At 40.2% G+C, this 23,516-nt stretch overlaps 1 protein-coding gene across 4 annotated transcripts in view; it reads left to right on the plus strand.

Moving 5' to 3' along the window:
• CERK (ceramide kinase) overlaps window positions 1–15,450 on the plus strand; it is a 39,467-nt gene extending 24,017 nt beyond the window's left edge. For 3 of the 4 annotated variants that reach the window (XM_040594927.1, XM_040594929.1, XM_040594930.1), the window contains 7 exons: window positions 733–807; window positions 888–1,040; window positions 1,856–1,961; window positions 4,534–4,604; window positions 9,082–9,287; window positions 11,605–11,813; window positions 12,739–15,450. In XM_040594927.1, coding sequence (XP_040450861.1) covers window positions 733–807; window positions 888–1,040; window positions 1,856–1,961; window positions 4,534–4,604; window positions 9,082–9,287; window positions 11,605–11,813; window positions 12,739–12,838 — 920 coding nt within the window. In that variant the 3' untranslated portion in view covers window positions 12,839–15,450. The remainder of the gene's footprint in view (window positions 1–732; window positions 808–887; window positions 1,041–1,855; window positions 1,962–4,533; window positions 4,605–9,081; window positions 9,288–11,604; window positions 11,814–12,738) is intronic. The other variant, XM_040594928.1, reaches the window with a different exon arrangement.
• Window positions 15,451–23,516: the final 8,066 nt, after the last annotated feature.

Consider the following 23,516-nt stretch of genomic DNA (forward strand, 5'->3'; position numbering starts at 1 on the left):
ATTGCTTATCTCTAAACAGCACCTAAAATACTGAACAGACATAGTGACTGAGGAGGGCCTAAAGGTAGTTAGGAACAAAGAATATGGGTGAAAGCTAAGGCTTCTCCCTTTCTGCTTGTAGGTATTTTGCTCAAAACTGCAAAGGCACATCTCTGTCCACTTTGCTCCCCTGTCTATGAACTAATTCCTGAAAACAGTTAATGACTAACCTTAAAATAATAGGACTAAGCAGGAGTTTCTGGTTTAAGGTGCAACTGGAGGACGAGAGGATGTTGACAGCTTAGGATTTAGATCAGTCCCCCAAAAAACAAGAGACTGGTCAATGTCTCTCTTTTTTTCATGAGATCTCAGTGAGTAAGAAATCTTAAGCAATGGAGAATCAATGTATGCCTGCCTTCCTCTCCATCCTTAATTGATACAAAAGCTGTAATGTACTCATGAAGTTTTTCATGTGACTTACGCTTCACTAACTGCTATTTATTTATTGCTTAAATAGTGAAAATCTTCGTATGGAGAGAAAGACATTCTACTTATTGGGGGTGGGGTGGGGGGTGGTGGCAGCATTTGCAATTTAAATCATAGTATTTGTATCCTTGTATTATTTACTTTGTTCCATAAAATAGAAAGAGGCAAGCCAAAGGAGCATTTATTTGGAGGACCATGCCAATAATACATGTTTTCAAAAGATATGAATTAATCTCTAGTGGGTTGTTGTTGTTTTTTTTTTTTCAGGATCAACAGATTGCATATGCTATTCCACTGTTGGCATTTCTGATCCAGTAACATCAGCTCTTCATATTATTGTAGGTGGGTGGTCACAGTTCACAGTTTTGTTATGAAAATAGCCAAACAAAATAAGCCTTAATAGAACCTTCTAACCTTCACAGGTGACTGTCAGCCTCTGGATGTGTCTTCTGTACATCATAACAACACGTTTTTGAAGTACTCTGTATCATTGCTGGGTTATGGTTTTTATGGAGATACATTAAAAGATAGTGAAAAGAAGCGGTGGATGGGTCCGATGCGATATGACTACTCAGGTAACTTGTGTAACCGTTAATTCTTTTGTCAACATGGAAATGTATTGGAGCAGTTGATGTACTGTCTCCAAACCAATCATCTCTGAAGCTTTTAAACATCAGAAACAAACTGAACCTGATTTTAAACTCCTTGTAGTACGCAGTACATTGCACAACATTATGTAAAGTTCTGTAACTTTGCGCATAACATTAATGGTGTGCATATTAAAGTTGTGGTGAATATATGTCACTTAGTGATAGCTTCCTAAAAGGTAGTGACTCTTCTGTGCTGATCATTTTGACTTTTTTTTTTTTTTTTTTTCCCAATCAGTCAGAGCTCCTCTGTCTTGGTTGTTCATCTGACTGAATGAATTGTTAATTTTGTCCTTTTTCTAGCACTGATTGTAAAGAGATGAGTGGCTTAGCCTAGTTAGCTGATATTTAGATAAATTCTATGCTACTGGAAAGTATTTTTTGACACCTTTGTTTTGTCTTGTGTTAGGGAAAGAGGATGCAAAAGCAGAATTTAAGTAATGTAGACCGATTTTAAGATTAAGGAGTGATATATAGCTAATATTTTTAGTTGACTTTTAAAGATGTCAAGCAAAGTAATGGCTCTATTGGCAAATGTTAAAAAGTTGGATGGCAGGGGGTGGTATTTCGTTGTCCTTTACAGTCTAAAACATCATAATACCGAGCTATGAGCTTGGGGAGGGCAACTACTGTTTTGCAGTCCTTAAAAAAGGAAACAGATGAACAATCAAGGTATGTGTGGAGAGATTTTTGCAATGTGAATTTGTAATGACTTAATGCTGCTTAATACCTTTTTTATGTAGGCTTGAAGACTTTTCTTTCTCATCATTACTATGAAGGAACAATTTCTTTTCAACCAGCAAAACATACTCTGGGATCTCCACGAGATAAAGATAGCTGCAGAACAGGGTAGGCTAATGTTTATCTCTGGATATTTGACATGAACTATTTGAAAAGGCCTGTACATAAATAGAGGTCACCAAAATGTTGTTTTTAATATCAAAACACTTACTCTGAAAGAGACAAGCCTGTAAAAAAGTTTATTGACTCATTAAAGAGAAAACCTCATTTTATCAGGTCAGTAAAACAGCACAGTACCCAGTTATAAGATGCTGAGGGTGCTATGCTGTGTTACTGCTAACAAATGAAAAGTCTGGATGTCTCATAGCTTCTACAAGTGGAAATAAATATTCAAAAATTCTCAGATGTTCACATTGTAATTGGATCTAGCAATTTTATTGATTGTTTTAGTGCCATGACAACAGCTGTCATGCTTGTCCTGAGGATATTTAGCCTTTTTTTATAGACTACTACTATGCTTTACAAATTCTGTGAGACATTTTTCAGTTGTTTCTCTAATCAAGGGTGCCGTCCTTAATGTCCCGGTGTGCCTTCCTTTCTTTTTGCTTTCACCTGCTTGAAGTTACTCATTCATTATTTTTCTTTATACATGAATGTAGGTTTCAGAGATATTGTAGTTAGAGCAGCAAGTAGCACAGCATGATACAGAGGAGCCAGAAACTTTGGCCAGAAACTACATGGAACTGGTTGAGATTGTACTGTATTAGTGCTGTGACGTGCTACGGGGCATGGTCTCCAGTACTAGCTGGAGCAACTATCCTGATCCATCAGGTGCCTTAATACAGGGGAAACTGCAGAGAGAGAAAGCTGTCATCCAGGTTTTAGTCGGGGAGTAAAGAGTGCCTAGTGTCTCCTGAGGGATTTTATATATCCTCATAATCACTGGAAGGGCAGTAGGTCTGGGCACAAGCAATTTGGGGGAACCCTCAAGTGTGGTGATGATCATCATGCAGGTGATTGATAAGCCGAATAGGACAAATGCTCTGCTAGTCTTGCTACAGAAAAGGAAAGTGGGGGGTGTTACAGTTAAGGGCAGCCTTGACAGTGGTGACTGTGAGATTATAAAGTCCTAAGAGAAGCAAGCAAGACAAAAGTAGAATTGCAGCCCTGAACTTTAGGAGAGCAGATTCTGGTTTGTTCTTATCTTGGCAAAATTCCATGGGAGGCTACCCTGGAAGACAAAGAGGCCCAGGAGAGTTGGCCGGTACCTCCTCAAAGCACAAGAACTTGCGATATTAGAAACTTGAATAAGCGTGATGGAAAACCAGCATGGGTGAGCAAGGATCTGAGAAGTCAAGAGAAGTTGGAAGTGGAATGGGTTACTTTGGAAGAAGACAGAGACATTGCCTAAATGTGCAGGGATGAAACTGAGAAAGCCAAAGCTCAGGTGGAGTTGAAATCGGTGAGGAATGTGAAGGGTGTTACCTCTTACAAAGAGATTATAGAAGAATACCAATCATAACAAAAAGCTGAAGGAACCATGGGCCTGCTGCTTAGTGGTGTGAAGCACTAGTGATAAAAGATACGGAAAGGGCTGGAAAAGTACTCCTTTGCCCTAGTTTTCACTGATGTAGTCTGTCCCCAGGCCCATGGATGAGGGGGAAATGGTGTTACATACCTTGACTTTAGCAAGGCCTTTGGTACTGTTTCCTGTAGTATTCCTAAAAACAAATTGATGAGTTATGGACTAGCTCAGTGGATGGGTGGAAAAACTGGCTGGACTACTAGAAAGGTTGCGAGTATCTTGTCTAGCTGGCAGCCAATTATTAACCATGTCCCTCAGGAATCAGTACTGCACTTAATACTGTGCAACTTCTTTATGAATGACTGCTGGGGGTGGCAGAGTCCACTCTCAGCACTTTTATGATGATATGAGGTTGGGAGGAGTCGTTTACACGTTGGAAGTCAAGGCTGCTATTCAAAGGGATCTTGGTGGGCTGAAGAAATGGCTGATAGAAACCTCCTGAAGTTCAGGAGAGGCAAACATTGTGTACCTGGGGTGGAATGGTCCCATGCAGCAGCACTGGCTGGAAGGCAGCTCTGCCAAAAAGAATTTCGGGATCCTGGTGGTTGATAGCTGTCCCTGAGTTCACAGTGTGTCCGTGCAGCCAGGAAGGCCAACCTTATATTGAGCTTTCTAAGCAGAAGAGAAGCCAGCGGGTCAGGAGGAGTGATTCTTCCCCTGTACTCAGCACTTGTGAGGTGAAGGACTGGCTCCAGTATGTCAGTGTCTTTCACTGTGACAGTAGTCACATATTGGAGCAAGCTGCCCAGAAGTCTTGTGGACTCTACTCTTGCAAATACTCAAAACTTAACTGAACAAGACACTGAACATCCTGATCCTATAAAGACCTGCTTTGAGCAGAGGTTTGGGCCACATCAGAGGTCCCTTCCAACCTATGTAATGCTATGGCTCTGTGATGCTGTTATTTCTGACATCCACTAATCTTCAACACTGTACTTAAGTACCTATACTGCTTGCAAGGCTATCAGGAGTCGTGCCACATCAGGGCTGTCAGTGCCATGCTGCATCTTGTGGTGTAATGATTGGACAAAGCAAAAAAAGTTGAAGTGAGTAATAGTTTTGTTTTCAGGAACTGAGTGGTATTTTTGTTTTCAGGTGTTACATTTGCAAGAAAAGTGAGCAACAGCTGGCAGAACAGCACAAGGAACGTGGGTTAAAACATGAAGGTAATTTGTCATAAAAAGTAAGATGGTGAAATATCATACAAATTATTATTTTTCAGGATATATCAATTCACAAGTGTGTGTGTTTTGTTTTTTAAACATTGTGAGTCACTAGATAATCCATTGTTTAAGGAAAATAGATGTAAATATGTGAAAAATACGTAAGGTGTCTCTCCACCCAAACATCAGACAATTCTGATAAAATTATACTTATTACTTGTATATTTCAATCTGTTGGGTTTCTTTCCTTTAGGAAAGATGTGTTCTGTGAGCTAGGACTCTGATCTTTTTGTTAGAAGGATTTCACTTTAACACTTGTGGCACTGCTGGAGTGAGATATGCAGATTCAGTCGGCCAAGTTTCACCTCTGGTCTCAGTTTGTTGTCTTGGATAAAACCCCTCTTAAACAGCAGACAGCCTTCCCATGGGTGCTTGCTTCTGCGTTTAGTTTGGTTTGGGTTTTTTCCCCTTCCCCTTGTAGAGCCCAGTGCATAAAATCATAAAATTCTTACGCACACGTTGGTGCTTATGACCTAGATTATCTTATAATTACAGTTAGTTTGCACAGTAACCGTGCCAGGTTCTAGACTTTTGTTAGCAAAAAGAGTATCATTTTACTGTAAGAGATGCACTGGTAGCATAAAGACTGTACGTGGATTCCTATGCCAGTTTGAATCCCTGTTACACGTGCTTATATATAATGCTTTCATCCCAGCTACTGCTTTCAGATCTTTGATGGCCAGATTGGAGTATTTCTCAAGTTGTTTTAGTTTATGCCCAGATTCAGTTAAAGAACTTGCTTTACATAATATTTGTTTAGGAGCTAAATCTGGTAATAGGTTTTTTGGTAAGGAAAAAAATCTGTCTTTTTGAGAAATAACTGTAGCTGGAAATTGCCAACCTTTTTTTCTGTGTTGTTTTTTTCATTTGGTTTGTGTTTGTGTGTGTGGGTTTTGTGGTTTTGTTTTGGTTTGTTTTTTTTTTTTAGTTTGGTGGTTTTGGTGTGTGTGTTTTTTCTCTCTCTCTCTTTTATCTGCCATTTTGTTAGCTTTGATCCAGCAAAGCAACAAGACAGGTGCAGGTTAGGGAGCAATCAAAACTGCTTTACCCAGCATTGCACAATATGTTAAGCATCTGATTATGTAGGATATTGTTTACTTAAATCCATTTTACTTCTGGTCACTTACTGTCTTTGCAGTCCAGTCTCTTCTCCATGCAGTACTGGTAAGCAAACAATGACAGTCAGCTACTCCTGATTTGCAATAAAAAGGATTTTAAATTGCCACCTCAGATAGGCTCTTTACTCAGCAGGGTGTATTGGCTGACGCATTCTGCCTGTTTGGTTTGTGTACAATTCAGGTGAGTTCAGTAAGATGTTTGCACTGACTGTCACTGAACATATTTCTTTGTAATGTGCAGAAGTCTATGTATGTGCTGAGTAAACTTCTGAGCGTTTAGCACTTCACGCTGATTTCAGTAACTTGCAGTATATATACACGATAGACAGCTGAAGTAAGTGCTGTTTATGCTCTCCCTGCTTATGATTGCTCTGTTGCATGAAAGATATTTTGGGAGAATAATTGTGCTATTACAGTGATGCACCCTGCAGAATGGTTATGAAAGCAGTTGGTCATTCAAAATGTGATAAATACCCTGACTTTGTTCTTACTTGAACAGTCAATCTTTTTTTGAGTAACATGCTGAAATTTATGCTGAACAGTACTTTTACATCAGGTGAAAACAGTCTATTACAGTAACATATATAAGCGTTCTAAGTAATTTGAGACTTTTTATTACAGTAAGCGTACTTCAAAACTAAACACATATCTAGACACACTATAGAAGAAATTATTAATGCTTCTTAGATAAAACCCAAAAAGGATGTCTCGCTAAAGGGTGGTGTTTTCATTTTGTTGTTTGTATGTCAGAAAATGCCTGGTTTACTTGTGAATAAGCACTTGTGTAGTTCTAGACACAGATGTTTCCAGTTCCAGTACTTTGTTCGGTTACATTCATCTCGGAGCAAGGCCTCATCATTTGCCTTCAGACTGACCAAAGTAATTCTGTAGTTTGATGTTTAAGTCTTTCTCATCTCTCTCAAGATACATATTTTTCATTTTAAAGTATTTCTTTCTGTAGTGTTCTGTTTGAAAGCAACATATAAAGAGGACAGTAAAGCAAGAAATACTAAAACCACTCTGGCAAATAATGCAAAAATGTTGAATGTAAGAGTTGCATTTTTTTCTTGCTATTACTGGTTTGTTTATCAGGAAATAGTGAGGATAGTCTAGTTAAAGGAAACTAAAAACATTATTCTTTTTCTAAGTCTTTTGTCACATAATCCTAATTTGGTTTTCCTGGAATTCTGTTTTTCTGTTACCAAAGAGTGGATAGCAAGAAGTTTCAATGAATAAAAATTCAAGGGAGTAAGAAAAGTTCAAAGAGCAACTACAGGATACTTTCCAAACATTTTTTTTTCTTATTTATTTTAGTTCTTTTCCTGATCTATAAGCTTGGAAGAAGTCACTTCAATATAAATGCATTGTAGACTGTAAAATTGCCTAGGTTGTCTTACATCTAATAATGATTCTCTAAAGTTAATGTGAAGTTCCTATAACTAACACAGTAAAGACTATCAGAATTTCAGGACATGAAATGTATAGCATAAATGTCATCTAAAGTCCCATCAAAGCAGAACCTTGAACGTACAAGTTAACCCAAATGTGGGGAACTTAATAATGTTATATTTCTAAGTCCATACCAGTTAACATGCCTCAAAACTTGTACCTTGCTCTGGTTTGATGATCAAACAAGTTTATATAAACAAACCTTTTTATCCCTTTTTGTTCATTCCTTAGTTTTACCTCTATCATCAGCAATGGCACTTCACTCCTGAACTGCCTGGAGCCCATGTGTATCTCCATAGACTATTCTGCAGTTGTTAACTTCTGTGGAGTTGTTAATTTGAAATATCTCAGTCCACTTACCTTGGGAGGAGAAAAGGAGTGTTAGGGCTGCTTTATGGCTTTTTCTTACCGTAGTGAGGAAAGTGATGGCGCGATATAAAAATGCAAAGGCATTTTTAAATCTGTTTTTATCCATATTCAAGAAAATACAGTTTAGAGGATAACTCTGTGCAGTGCCTGTGTTGTGGTTTAACCCCAGCCGGCAACTAAGCCCCACACAGCCACTCACTCACTCCCCACCTGGTGGGATGGGGGAGAGAAACAGAATGGTAACACCGAGAAAGCTCGTGGGTTGAGATAAAGACAGTTTAATAGGGAAAGCAAAAGCCCACGCACGCAAGCAAAGCAAAGCAAGGAATTTCAGCCATCTCCAGGAAGGCTAGGGCTGCATTACACCTCGTGGTGGTTTTGAAAGACAAATGCCATAATGCCAAATGTCCCATCCCCCCCTTCTTCCCCCAGCTTATATACTCACGACATGACACCATATGGTATGGAATATCCCTTGGGCTAGTTTGGGTCCACTGTCCTGGCTGTGCCCCCTCCCAGTTTTCTTGTGCCCTCCAGCATTCTTGCGGGTAGGGCCTAAAACTGAAAAGTCCTTGACTTAGGGTAAGCATCATGTAGCAATAGCTAAAAACATCAGTATATTGTCATCATTGTTCTAACACCAAATCCAAAACACAGCCCTGCACCAGCTACTAAGAAGAAAATTAAATCTATCCCAACTGAAACCGGGACATCCTGCCAGTGTTTCTTCATTAACAGAAAATTCCTCTGCCTCTTGAGAGTATTGAGGCCATCGTACGTTTAAGCTGTCTAGGTCTAATCTCTTAACAGAACAGTTTCACAACAAAGTTGAAAGCAGACTTTTGTGGTGTTTTCCAGAAATCTCTGTTCAACTCTCTTGTAGTATTCATCTTCAGACGTTTGAGCTTGGAGTTTGGGTGGAAACAGGCTTCTGATCTGCTGCCTGCTGGTCCTTGCTAACCCCCGAGTCATCTCTTCCCTTTTTGTATATATTTTTTTTTTAAAATATAATTTGTGGCACTGAGGCAGAAGAGGAATATTGATTTAGACACCAAATACTAAACCACTGTCTTCGTGTCATTGTTTATTTAAGATGAACACATGGGAAAGCAAGAATAAAATCTTTTAAAACTTAAAAATCCCTCTGAACTTTCACACTACGAGAATTTTAACTTGCCTCTGTCTTTTCCCTGCCTAAGGCTTCATGGGTTTACCTTAATGGCATTGATCCTGAATTTGACATGCATCTATCAGAAATGGTGGGCGGCTTTAGTACATAATCGCAGTCTGTGAAGGGAGAAAGCAACTTTCTCTGTTAGTGTATGAAAAATAGATCTTTTAAAATGCAATGTATTTTAAGTATTTATTGACAGTGCATGAATATGCCCAGTGAATACTTTTAAGTTGCCAAGAATGATTGTTTTTTAGTGTGCTTGTGAGTGGATCAAGTAACAGCCTATCTCTATGCCTTTAATATGTTTCAGAAGATGAAGAAGAATGGAAGGTTATTAAAGGGAAATTTCTAGCCATCAATTCAGTAAATATGAGCTGTTCCTGTCCACGAAGTCCAAAAGGTCTTTCACCAGCAGCTCATTTGGCAGACGGTTCAGCTGACCTCATTCTAGTTCGTAAATGCTCCAGATTGGATTTTTTACGGTACCTTGTCAGACATAGAAACCAACATGATCAGGTGTGTATTCCCTTTGACAATGAATTCTCCAGAGTCAGTCTAAGTTGTAAATATTGATATTCTTCTATGACAAAAAGAACCTCTACAAAGCGGTGTTGTGTTTTTTTTTTATTTTGGTTTGGGGTTTTTTTGTTCTGTTCTGTTTAGTTGGTTCTTTCTGGATGACACAATCTCAACATGTGTACCATTAAAAAAAAAAAAAATCATTTCAGCTAGGTCAAGTATTTGGCCATAGCATTCTAACAAAATTCCACTTTTGCTAATTGAATTCTGTTTCATAACATTTTCCATATATTTGCTCTTTGGACAATATTTGAAGTGATTTTATCACAACTGTGCCCCCACATATTTGTCATGAAACATTACACTGCTGTGAGCAGTTTATCTGAGATAGAAGGTATAGTGAAAAATGATAAATCACTTCTTGTAAACCGTATGAAAATATGGTTTAGAAGAAAGTTGCCAGAACTGCAATTTGATTGTAAACTGCAGACTTTTAGCAGGATTTTACTACATGCATGTGGCCAGCATATAAACTTTATGCATTCAGCTTCAAAGTTATTCCTTGCATATGTCATAGCTGTCAGGATAGACTACAAGAGAAGATTCATCGCTGCCTTGGATTGTAGTATCTGTTGAAACCAGAGCTATGGCTGTGAATACGCACATTTAATATTTGTCACAGCCCAATACTATTAATGTGTTCTGGAAATTATCTAGCAATGGACTAATGTTATACCTAGTTATAAAAGCAATAATAAATCTCACTTGTTTATGATGCTATTCTTCCTTCTCGGTTGAAGAATTAGTATAGATTGTCTCCTGCATTTCCTTATTACCACTCCCTGGGACATTGTGTGTGTGTATCTGTATTCCTCCTTCCCGCTGTTCTCAGTCTCCTCTTCTTCCCTTCGCTCCTTCCCACTTCTTCTCACTGTTCCCTTAATATTTTTGATTATTTGAAGCCTTCCCTGGCTACCTTTCTAGTGGCCTTCAACATTTGCCAAGAGACTACATTCTGCTTAGACTTGAAACATCCGAGCATTCATGGGGGGCTCTGCGAAGCTGTGGATACCAGTTTTTGCCACTAAGCTGTTTGGACTAGATTAGTGCTTAGTGAACTTTGTTGTATCCATGAGCCACTGCTTCCAAGTGTGGAGCTTGACAACTTCACAGTTTGTTTATGGTTATAAGCCAAGGGAACTTAAGACCTAGGAGGTCCCTTCAACTCTGATGCTTTTTGTGATTGCCACTGTGGCCGTTTGCCTTCCAGTGCTTCCCAGCTGTTCTCTCTGGGGTATGTTGGTTTTGCAGTGTAGATTAAATGCAGGGTTGTACGTATGTCCTCACCTCAGGTTAGTGCCTACCATAATAGTGGGAAACCCTGTTTGAAAACTTAATATAAAAAGAAGAAGGAAGACAAGGGTGACTGTATATTAATACAGACTGGTTTATGAGTAAGCTGTTTCTTTGTTCACTTTTGCTTCCTTGCCATTCCCTTCCTATAGATGCACACAGACATACTCTGTTGCTTTTACTAAATTACATGCCTGTATTTATTATAGCTTGCTAAATGTTTAATTCCATATAATTTAAATTGCTTTCGGGGCGTGTGGGGGCACCCTTTAATTTGATTGTTCCTTTAATTTGCAAAGCCTAATTTAAAGCATGTGTACAATATTGTAGTGTAAATCCACAACCTCTATTATAAGAGCAATTTCTTAATTGTCCTACTTTTTCTAGCTGAAGTAACTAGTTTAAACTATTTTTATTTTGTTGGAATGTAATAATATTGTCCTCTCATTTTCACATACACCCAGCTCTGTGGTGTGTGATCAGACCACAGTGGGGATTCTTACCTCAGAGCATTGTTCCAAATGCAGAAGCAGAAGGATTTCAGAAAAGCCTTCTTTGTGTCTTAAGAACTGAAGTTGAACAGGTCCTGAGGATGGTACAAAGATCCAATCCAAACCTTTTTGACTTTGATTCCACGTTATTATAGCTTTTATAGATTATTTTTAATAGTTTTTATACCCCATTTACTTATAAGAGAACGTGTTACCTGACTATAAAGCGGCAATATTGCAGCTGCTTGAGGAGGACCAGTGAAAAAAGTAAGGTTCCATTTTGGCTATATTGTTTCTGACTTGTGCAGTTTTTTAAAAACAAAAATTACTCTATGCCTCAGGTAAGCTTGTCTAGAAAATTGGAGTGGGCAGACTCTCTCAGATGCAAAATACTGCATGCTGAGATTTTTACATGTCAAATGTATTTAACTAATTGTAATTGCCTGTTTTGATTTATTTTTTCTTTGTAGTTTGACTTCTCATTTGTAGATGTTTATCGGGTGAAGAGTTTTCAATTTACATCAAAGCTTACGGAAGATAACGAAAGCAATGTCACAGTCATAGGAAAGAAACGTTTTGGCCAGTTCTGCAGAGATCATCCAGCCTGTTGCTGTAATATTGCTAATAGCACCTGGAATTGTGATGGAGAAACTCTGGACAGTTCAGCAATTGAAGTCAGGTAAGCATTGATTTTTCTGTCCATATACTAGAAAACCTTAAGCCCTTTCATTGGTTTTAAAGAAGCTCATATATACATCCAAAAAAAGGTGCCTCTGTGTACCAAATTTGAGACTTCTGATAATGAACTTAATTATTTTTGTTACTTTTTTGGGTCCTTTCCAGAGAGTACTTCAACCATGTATATTGTAAGGGATAACTCGAGTGGCTGTACCTTTGAAGCCATACTTACTTCTTGGGAACTGGTATTATGTGCTTTGAAGTACTGAAGGTGAAGGTAGTGTTGGGAGGATTCCTGTTAAATGAGTGGAGTACCTCACTACTCTGAGCAATAGCTTTTCCTATTAAACTTCAGCCTTAGTAAGCTGCTTTGTCTTACAGAAATTCTGAGTGTGTCCCATACTTTGTGGTTTTTGACACACAGCACAGAATCTTATCTCCAGCCTTGGCATACAGAGAAAGAAGTTTGCAATTGTGCAGATAATCAAATTAGGAAGGGAACAGAGGTCTATGAAACTTGAAGGTCTATTTTTTTGTTTGGGATTTTTTTTTTGGTGGATTCTTTTTGGGTTTTGTTTTTAGAACAAAGGGAACCAAAACCACAATATGAAATATTTACATGCAAATGTTCCATTAAACCATAATTACTTAGCAGTCCGGCCTGATTTTTATAGATATTGTGTATTGTATAAGATTAGCTCATCTAAGTGCCTCATAGAACTTTTTGTGTGGAAAAGAGGAGTAACGGGGGTGATGGATGCATGAAAGCATCCAGCCGCCTTTGCAGGGTAGGATTGTAGCAAGAATGAGACAGTGGTTTCTGTAGTCTGGAGCAAGGAACTTTGCACAACTGCTGGAAATTAATGGATTATGAGAACTGAATATGCTGTACCCATTTATTTCTTATTGTTTTCCATATTTTTCAGGGTTCACTGCCAGTTAATGAAACTGTTTGCAAGGGGAATTGAGAAAAACTGTAATGATGAAGCTGCCTACAGCCAGAGTAGTGTTGAACAATCACTATAGACATTGTTCCTCCAGTGGGGAGAAGAAAACATAAAAGCTCAAGGAAATTGAGTAAATATGCATTTTAGTCAAATTGACAAGTATTTTAAAATTTTAGATTTTTTTTTTAATGGCTTCAGTATAATTTCAGGCATCTTACTGCATTTTGTCATTTTTTAAAAAACATTGTAATAATGAAAATAAATCTTGGAGCAATGTAATCTAAGTTACGTTAGAAAAGAGAGGATTGGTGTATATATACGTATTTATGATGACTGAATTCTCTGTGCTTTTCTAGAGAGCTAATTTAGGAGTCGTGTTGCAGTAATATATAAATGTTATAAAACATTGGTCTTTCCATAGTCATCAAACCAATATATCAGGACAAGGTATTTTCAGTCTCTAAGAAGGCATTTCCTGATGGGAGCGTTATGTAGTTGCATGTGGCTTAAATGCTGGACAACAAAAGTGTTTTTTTATAAGTAAAATCTTTCATTTTGTAATCCTGACTATACCTTGCAACTTATCAATGCAATTCAAAAACACATTCCTGGCTTTAAGTAATAACAATAATGGTTTAGGAATACTTCGAAAAATAAAAGCACATCTGTATACAGATGGTACCTTATCTATATATTCTATTTACAAAGGCTTCTTTGCATGATGCTTTTTGGGATTAGAAAAGGTTTTATGATGTCTTGGATGATACCAAATAGTACACACTGCAACTGAAATGTCTTGCAAGCAACTTGCAGGGATAGTTATATAATAACGGGAAGGAACAGGCTAAGGAGAAAATATCTTCTGAAACACCAGCAAGTTTTAGGTTTTTTAAAATACCTAAAATTAACATATGTGAAAAGCTTCCCTCTTCAGTTCACAATTCTTTGGAGATTCTACTACATATGTTAAAATGTCTTTGCAAAATAAGATATTTGAATGTTAAGTTTAAAAATATGATTTGATGCTTGAAAGTGTTTTTTAGTAATTTTTATTTAAATATGCAATAATTTGTTTTGTGAAGTCAAGGGAGGAAACTGGCATCTGATAAATCACAAATTCACTGTGCTGATTTGTTTTTATAGCAAAAACCCATTAGACTATCAGATGTAGCTATGGAGAGATTATTTAATTTGTGTATGGATTTGTGTATTGTGCCACATACATGTTCTGTGTGTAGGCTTGGGGCTAAATTTTGCTGCTGTTGTGCAAATTTATTCCTGTTTGAGGATCAGAAGTTAGCCCCTGCTCTCTTCTATCTGAAGTGTGTAGTTCTCTTTAAAAATTTTATCTTTTTTTTTTTTTGTCTGAAGAGCTAATGATTCTCTATTCATGTGTATTTGTTGGCACTTCTGTCATTCAGCTTGTATTAGTTTCATGTCTCTTGTGTATTTGGTCTGTGTAAGCCATAGTGATTAGTCATTTTATTACCGAAGCACTTGAAAATTGTTATAAATGGCAATTTTTTTCTATTGAAATTACTTGCATTCCATTTTTGTGTAGTATCAAAATGGTGTGCTACATCTTTGCTACAAAGTATTATTCATACTGCTCTATATGACAAAAAGCACTTGCAAATTATATTTGCTTAAAATGTAGTCATACAAAGTTTAGGAGCTGTTCTTTGTTTATATAGTATTTCAGAGAAATACTATAATATCTTTCCAAAAGTACTGCTGTCTACTTTCCTTGTTAACGCAATGGGTTGAAACGTTCATTAATCCAATGCTTTTCAGACATCTGTAATATGTGTTATGTATACTGTATTTTTAAAGCCATGTTTAATAAGTGAAATAGTACTTTTGAACCAAGAACCCCATTTAAAATGAGATTATGTGGTTCTTAAAATGCAAATATTTTTTGAAAGTGTCGTTTGTTTTAAAAGTTCTGCGGTTATTGGGGTCTATCCATGAATACTGTGAGAGAACACAGACTTCAAGTTACTGTAATTCTTGTGCAGGATGTGATGGTGCACACTCAGCTTACCAACAGAGGAGGGCATTTATGAGGCATTACAGCCATCCAGATCATGTTTTCGTAAACGAGAACGGGAGTAAATACTAACCAGCTCTTTCCATTGGTTTATTAGCAAGTTGTGAGGCCCTTAGTTGAAAAACGGAGGCTTAATCTCATTGTGAACGTATATTGAAATGCTCTGAATATTTTTAATATCTGGAACAGAGCGCTTGGTGTTTCCAAAGAAAGCTGCCGTGAAAAGCCCTCTTCTGAGAAGCAAGCCACCAGAAAAGGAAGAGGAAAGATCATTCTGTAGTATGGTAATGAAGTGTGAAGTAAATAATAAAGGCGTTGCAATGAAAACATCTTAGGAAATAGAAAAGCTGCATAGCTGCGTTTGAATAATTCTATTTGTAGCATATTATACTAGCAAAGTACCGTATGTGAGTTGTGTGACATGTCCAGCTTATTTTTAAGAAGAGGGCCATATAAGTAATGTTTTAATTCTAGGGTTTTTTTCTCTGAATGTAGCCTCAGTATGGAAACTATGTATAGGAAAACCAAGTTTGAGGTCGGTAGTTTTTTTCCCAATCTTGCTGGCTTCAAGATTAGAAAATGTGTTCAGTTGTATGACATTAGGGCATTTCATTGAAAAAATAAAGTATGTCATACAGCAATACAGTGGTTTTGTTTTTTTTTTTTCTTTTCACAACTTCATTTGAAAAATATCTACCTTTCTTCAGCAGAAACCTGGCTGCAGTGTGCTCAGTGTAACCAGCGTGGGCAGATTAAACTAGGTGGAGAAGTAATCCATAAGTTTTCATCTGGGTTGACCACAGCTCTGTAGCAAGTGTGAGTGTGGACAAACACTGAGGGAAGGAAAGCCACTAGTGAAGCTGGACTTACACTAAGACTAAGCAACTCTACCAAGGTAACTAAAGATTGAAGCGGGGAGAAAAAACTTATAATGCAAGTATTTAGAGTTGCTTCTTATGGAAAAATCTAAACTACAAGAAGTGAAAGAAAACTACTGTTCTGAGCATCAAATACACGTTATACGATAAAGAATATATAGTAAATAGGTTATTTTTAGAATTACATTGCAATAATTATTACAGAGGCAGTACGTATTCTAATAGGTAAAACATGTTCATTGTAGATGAACAACGTGCGCAGAAGGAAAGCGTGGTTTTCAGAGGTGGAGACTTCTGTTTAAGTGTGTTGCGTTTATGTGGCAAGGTTTTGCCAGCGGGGGGGCTGCATGGGTGGCTTCTGTGAGAAGACACCAGGAGCTGCCCCCATGTCAGACAGGGTCAGTTCCAGGCCGCTCCAAGGTGAGCCTGCTGCTGGCCCAAGCTGAGCTGATGGGTGATGTTGGTAGCACCTCTGTGCAGCGTTTTTTACCTTTTCTTAAATATGCTGTCACAGCAGCTGTAAAAGGACTGAGGGGGAAATAAATAAATAAAAAAAAAAACCCCAGCCCTGTAGCCATCCCCGTCAGTGCAGAAGGAGGCAGGAGGTGCTCCAGGCACCGAAAGAGATTCCCCTGCAGCCTGTGGTGGAGACCCTGGTGAGGCAGGCTGTCCCCCTGCAGCCCACGGAGGTCCATGGTGGAGCAGACCCCCACCTGCAGCCCACGGAGGTCCATGGTGGAGCAGACCCCCACCTGCAGCCCATGTCGGGGCAGGTGGATGTGTCCTGAAGGAAGCTGCAGCCTGTGGGGAGCCTGTGCTGGAGCAAGTTTCCTGGCAGGAGCTGCAGATGTGGAGAGGAGCAAATACATGAGCAGCTTTTCTGGCAGGAACTGTGGGGGACCTGGGTGGGAGAAGTTCATGAAGGAGGAAGGAGCAGGAGAGATCAAGTGTTACCAATTGACCGCAGCCCTCATCTCTCATCCCCCTGCACTGCTCCAGGTGAGGGGAGGAGGTAGAAGAGTCAGAAGTGAAGCTGAGCCTGGGAAGAAGGCGGGGAGGGAAGAGGGGATAAGGTGGTTTTGGGTTTATTTGTTATTTCTGACTATCTGTTACTAATTGGCGATAAATTAAACTAAACTCTCCCCAAGTTAAGTCTGTTTTGCCTCTGTCTGTAGTTGCTGAGTGATCTCTGTGTCCTTATCACGACCCACGAGCTTCCAGTCGTATTCTGTCACCTTGTCCTGCTGAGGAGGGAGAGGGACAGAGCAGCTGGGCGGGCGCCTGACCGGCAGCCAAGGTCAACACACCACATGCCGTTATGCAATGAGGCAATGTTTGCAGGGAAGATAGCATGTAAAATCAGAAATTTCTGTGTCTTGCAATTCCAGTATTTCCCTAGAACTCCTGCCTTAATCCCTATGAAGTACATGAGTGATATGAATTCATCATTTTTATTCTCATTAGTCACATTGCTCTTATTTCAAATTTTCAGCAGGATAGTTAAACACCAGTTAGAATCTGTTAAATTTACTTAAGTTGCAGTAAATGAATTCTGTCCATAATGAAGCAAGTCTCCCCAGACTTCTGTCTTACCAGCTGACATGCACACGATGTACGTCTTGCAAAGGCTTATGCATGTTCTTAATTAATGTGTGACTAGTCCTATTAATTAGAAGGGGGTGGGGCATTCACTCTGCAATCAGTCATGCCTTTCAAATCCTCTGCAGTGAGAGGATTAACAAATTTTTTATTATTCTATTTCCTACTGTTGAGAAATAATATGTGCCTACCAATATTGCCAGCAAGAAGTTGTCTTCAAAAAAGATGTTTGCTCCCCTAAGACTTAGATGTCTGAAAGGGTGACTTGCTCTTGTTGGTAGCTATTTCACCTAAAGTGCAATTTTGTGCCGTATTTCATAGTAACCCTCCAGCAATAAATAAAATGAATAGGTTTTTTTCTCTTTTTTTTGTTATGTACGGAAGACTTCGATAGCATAGAACAGGGAAAAAATAGAAGGGGAAAAATAATTATTCATAAAGGAAAAATACTGAAATGATAACAGAGGTGATGCAAATTAAAAAATCCGTGGAGAACACATTCTGGAAAGGATGAGAGAGAACAAATGCAAAGCAAATTTTAAAAAGAAGAGGAATGAAAAAAGAAATAGGAAACCAAAATACAGATACATTTATTTATTTTGCTGGAAAAAACAGGCACGTGTACTATAACTGCACAGTAAAGCTAGCACTAAAGGTTTGAGTGGATTGCTAGAAGTTTGACTGTTTACAACTAGTAGACAGAATAAAAGGTTTATCACTGTTGTGAAGACATATGTTTTAAAAAAAATGTTGTGTCATGCTCTGTATCTCCGCTCACAAACTTTACCAAAATAGCGGCAGCGCTAGAAGAGGTGTTAGAGGAGAGCAGCCTCTTGTAGCAATGTGCTGCATTCTGAAATGACTGTTCAGTCGAATCTGCCAAATATTTATTTTCCATGTTAATATTTAGCAGCTGTATTTAGGGAAGGGGAGATTGTACAGCAAGAAGAAATGCGAGGTTAGTACTTCAGTGCTGCTGAGGTTAAGGCGGTGGGTTAGCAACTCACACCAGCTAAGGGTCTGCTCCATGGACCCTGTAACATCAGGAGTTCCCCACGGAAAATGATTGCAAACAGAAATACCTGTGCTATTCCTGGTGCATGTTCGTGTAACCTGTTCTTCTGAGCTTTCGGTGATGTATATTCTGCAAGTCAGTTTAGCCATCACAATAGATTGCTTAAATATTTTTAAAGTTAGATAACTTTGGTTACTTATTTAACTGAATCTCCCTTGCTGTACATAAAGCATGCTTGCTCTGTCCTCGGTGGGCACAGAGAACGGCTCGTTGCCTTCAGGGGAATCTCTTACCTATGCTATTGTGTTCCCTCTCAGTCTTTTGTTCTTTGTCTAAACAGTATTAATATTCTGACAGAGAAGGGAAAAAAACCCCGTCAATATTCGAGCACATATTGATGTCAAGAAAAAGTGTTTGAAGCTGATTTCTGTTTACCACCAAAGAAGGGAGTCTATAGCAAGAGAGCTGGTATTGACAGGGCTGCTCTGAGAAAGGAACGAGCATCTGCATAAAGTCTTCAATCAAATCCGCCACTGTTAGTTCCTAGCTATGTTTTCACAGAATGCTGCCTGAAGCTCTGGTGGGTGCATTTGGAGTAGATACCTCCCCCCAGCAATGCCTATCATATAGATAACTACTCTGAGGGTTACACTGCTGGTAGGTGCTGCCCTGCTCCTAGCCCAAGAAGCATCGACCCAATAAAATAAGTAGATCTCGGGTGGCTGGAGCTTTCCATTTCCATTTCATCTCATAATGCTGGAATCTTCTAGGGAAAACAAGCATAACCTGAACACCCAGGTGTTGCTGTGGTTGCAATTTCCTACTAAAGGCTTTCAGAAAATCCTCACCAGATTGGTAGCGGAATCAGGAGTAAACGTAGGTGTATTCCCTCACCACAACAGCAGGTTCTGTTGTTTGTTCTCCTCTGAGCACAGGCAAAACTTAGAGCTAACAAGAACTTGCATTTTTTCCTGCATAAAAGAGTTTACAGACTCGGTGGAGGAAGGTGAGGTGAGGAGGAGCAGTCCTGCTGCTGTCTGTGCCCAGAGGAGTCCATCCTGAGGCTGTTACGGTGGGAACAGCGGGCAGTAATGCTTCCTCTGGATGGACTAGCGTGGAATGGATGAGGGGAGTGGGAAGATCAAAAGATCTGTGGCTGTGCAGACTCAGCACTCCGAACTCACCCTCCCAGCCAACAAAATGTTGCACTGCGCCTGTGTAAATTGCTCAGGTTTTGGCACTGAAGGCCATTGTTGTCTGCCTTGCCTTCATTTGTGCGAGGAAATTTCACTGGTCTGGGATAAATCTGTCCTGTAATACTGCTGTGAAAAAGCACAGCAGGAATTTATTAGCAGAGTAGACTGTGTTCAGTTTTTTTCACTGGAGCTAAAAGAAAGGAAAAAGGAGGCGATGAAAGGGTTGTTGATTCACCCTGTCCCTTACTGAAGGAACCTGACACAATGCATCTTAAATTACATGCGCAAGGGGAGTTGGGAGGCTACTGCTACTCGAATTGATTTCTACCAGAGTCCCTGATTTTTACCTTCCAACAAAGGCTACCGAGATACCAGAATTCCTTTCTCCACTTGGCACGGGTGGGGGCTAAGGAAATTAAGGCTATACCCATCTAAAGGCAGAAATAGTTGTATTTTACTTCCCTTCAGTCCCAGAACACAGCATCCATCCCTCAGTGGTGACAGCCAGAGCTTCCTGGGGAGAGGAAAATGCCTCCCCGTGCTCTTAGTGCAGGGCAGCGGTGACAGGAACTACAGTTACTGTGGGTTTAATGTTTCTCTTAAAGCCACTTGCGTGGGAATGCCTCTCTGCTGTCTTCGTAAAGAGTGAGAAACACACATCAGGTCACGATGACCCCTGCAAGTGCCCCTTCTGCTGGCACCCACTGATGCCTTAGTACCAGCAGGCCGTGGGCCACGTGAAGGTGAAATCAGAAGACATCCACCAGGAAACAAAGTAGCCTTTACCTTTGAGCTAAGGCCACAGACATTTTAGCAGAAGAGGAGGTACTGTTGCCAGCGATGCAGTTTTTGTCTCTCACGCATGTTGAAATGTGTGCTGGGAAACGCTGGTACGTACCAGGAGAAAGGCGTGGGTATCCTCCACAGCTGTGTAGCCCATACTGATAAGCAGGAGTGGCCTGTACTCATCAGGAGCACTGATGTGCAGTACGTCTTGCAAAGGACCTCAGGCTAGGATGTGCTTCTCATGGACAAGGACCTCAGGCTAGGATGTGCTTCTTATGGACAAGGACCTCAGGCTAGGATGTGCTTCTCATGGACAAGGACCTCAGGCTAGGATGTGCTTCTCATGGACAAGGACCTCAGGCTAGGATGTGCTTCTCATGGACAAGGACCTCAGGCTAGGATGTGCTTCTTATGGACAAGGACCTCAGGCTAGGATGTGCTTCTCATGGACAAGGACCTCAGGCTAGGATGTGCTTCTCATGGACAAGGACCTCAGGCTAGGATGTGCTTCTCATGGACAAGGACCTCAGGCTAGGATGTGCTTCTCATGGACAAGGACCTCAGGCTAGGATGTGCTTCTCATGGACGGTGCTGATACAAGCCACGCTCTGCCTCCGGAACACCGGATTGACATTGGGAGCAACAAACAACAGGGAGAACCGGGTTATACAAAATAGAGGAAATGATGGAGATCGTATTAATGTTGTCTGTAAGGGACTTGCGGACTGTGAACTGCTGTGCAGCAGAGTTGCAGGGGCTGAGCACGGCCAGCTCACTGAAGGCAATGCCCACTCACCTAGCTGAGGGTGGGGGCCAGGGAGCAAGTGCGCTGGCACTCCAGATCTTATGGCAGCCTTTGGCCAAAGATCTAAAAATTAACCACTTGTAGGTAGTTATGTTGTGCCAGGGAAGTTGAGAGGTTCTGATGCAAGTCCCAGATCTCTAGGGCATAGCAGGTCTGATCTCATGAGTGGTGACCTCCAGCTGAGCCATCCTCCCTTGTTTAAATAATGGCTAAGGCAGCACGACTCCTGAGATGCGCTGGGACACAGTGTGGTGGCTTTCCTACCTAAAGCTCTCTTCAGCCTCCTGTTTGCTCTTTTGCCCCTCTCTGCTTGCACCGGTACCAGCCTGTTGGCAGCTACCAATAAGCAGGAAGAACATCGACACTGAGAGGTTACCACCTCGGAACCTTTTATACAGGGCAGAGGCATCTGTGGTGCAGAACAGTTCAGATGGAGGAGCTGAATCTTGTCCTTTGGGTTTGTGGCCCACGCCAGGTGGCCTGGATGTGGCGTGGAGGGCCCCACTGCTGCGAAGCAGCCCTCAGGAGTGACCACAGAGCAACCCTACTGCTGCTGCCCCAGCGTCACAGCATATTTGTGATTGTGGGTATTTGGGAGCAGTTTGACATGATGAATTAATTGTGAGAAAGTTGTATTTCCAGGCCTTTTCATGTGGGTCTGCTGGAGGATATGCTCAACTCTAAATAAAAATCTCAGGCACATCGTTGGATGAAGTCTGAGACCTGTAAATAACATCGGATATTTTGTTGTAACCTCAATTTTCCTCTATTCAGGCACCTGTCAAGGTCTTGTTTTTCTGTCTTGGCTGACACTGCCGGCACAGTGGTGTCAGTACAGAGAAGGCTTACCAACACTGAGCGATGCTCAACAGCTGTAAACGACAGTGTTTCAAACATCACTAACTGGCCTACCTTGGCAGAGCAGCGTCGAGAGGGAAAAGGCTCTGCATGTTGACTCTAAAGGATAATGCTTGAAAATGACACATCTAGGGAAAATTGCACACGCACAAGATTTGCCTTTGGGTAGAAGCAGATTATTTTGCATACAAATACGAGGGGATGGAGACAGCACAGATAACTCTGCCTACTGCACGTCGATTCAATCTCTGAACCTGCAGTCTACAGTTACCCTGTTAGAAATATTGCCACTAACTTTCAATAAGGAAAGAAATATAGCTTTGTTTTGGTTTTGGCGTCTTTGTATCACAAATCAGTGCCTATAATCCAGGAAAAGAGAAGATTATTTTTCAGTAAAACGTCGAACAATGCCTTTACATGCAGTTATATACGTCACTTGCTTTCTCCGCACCCTAAGCTGCAGTGGAGAGTTCTAAAGTTTAAATCATTTTATGATAATAAACTCTCTGGTACACTGTTTAATAATTCTGCATGTTAATGTAAATACTTTTTTATCTACCTTACTGCAGTGGCTGCTCTTCAGCGTTTTCAATCTAACTTGGTCCTACAGCTCCCTCTACTGAAATTTATTTCTCTTGAAAATAACGACATTTCCAAACACAGCAGTCATTTTTAAGGTAGTCTGGCAAATCCGTTTCCTCCAGTTCCCTATGGATGAGATCTGCAGTAACATGCTTCGGTTCAAATTATGTGTTGCTTCACACCAGTAATTTCTACTTTTATTTCTTTTTTTTTTTGCAGGATTCAGTATGATCAAATAGTGACAGATGCTGCACATCTTTTGTCCCAGACAACTGAATGATTTGAACAATGTCTTCATTAAAAAAGAGCAGAAATATAGGTTAAATAGGGGAAAAGTATGATTGTAAATGTTAGCATCTGCGACCCTTAGATTCTTGTTTATATACCAGCTTCCTCAGCTCAGGAGAATTTGCATATGCTGCAAGTGTGTTGGGCACACTATTGGAGATGACTTAAATATTTGTTTCCACCAAATCTCAGGTAGTTCTAGTGCTCAGTGAAGGAGAGTTCACTGTGCTGTGCCCTGAGCAAAAGTGGAAGAATGTCATAAAGAAAGAAAATAAGCTGACAGCCTGCAAGGGCAAACCACGTAATGCATCATTTTCGGTCAGTGCCATGGGGTGTAGGAGAGGCTGGGGCAAACCTGACCACATCTGGTGCTGCTTTTCCTCTCCCTGCCAGTTCCTGGCTCTTGGGCTCAGCCCCATTTGCTCCTTTCATGGCTGTAGCAGCATTTCTGAGTGTTCCAGGTCTCCTCCAGCTTTTCCTCTTCCTCACTGCTATCCTGACCTTTCACTATCCTCGCTGCTTTTGTTTACAGGCTCCTTCTGGAGCTCAGGTACGGTACTGTAGTACAGGCCCGATGAAATTTCTCTCTGTTCCTTTGACCTCCTTTGCTCTGCCTTTGGTACTCACTCTGGCTGGCTGCCCACTGCTCCTGCACACGGGCTATCAAGCTCTCCTCTATGTTATTTCTGTTCTGGAACTT

The sequence above is a fragment of the Falco naumanni genome, chromosome 5 (assembly GCF_017639655.2).
Source record: "Falco naumanni isolate bFalNau1 chromosome 5, bFalNau1.pat, whole genome shotgun sequence".
NCBI lineage: Eukaryota > Metazoa > Chordata > Aves > Falconiformes > Falconidae > Falco > Falco naumanni.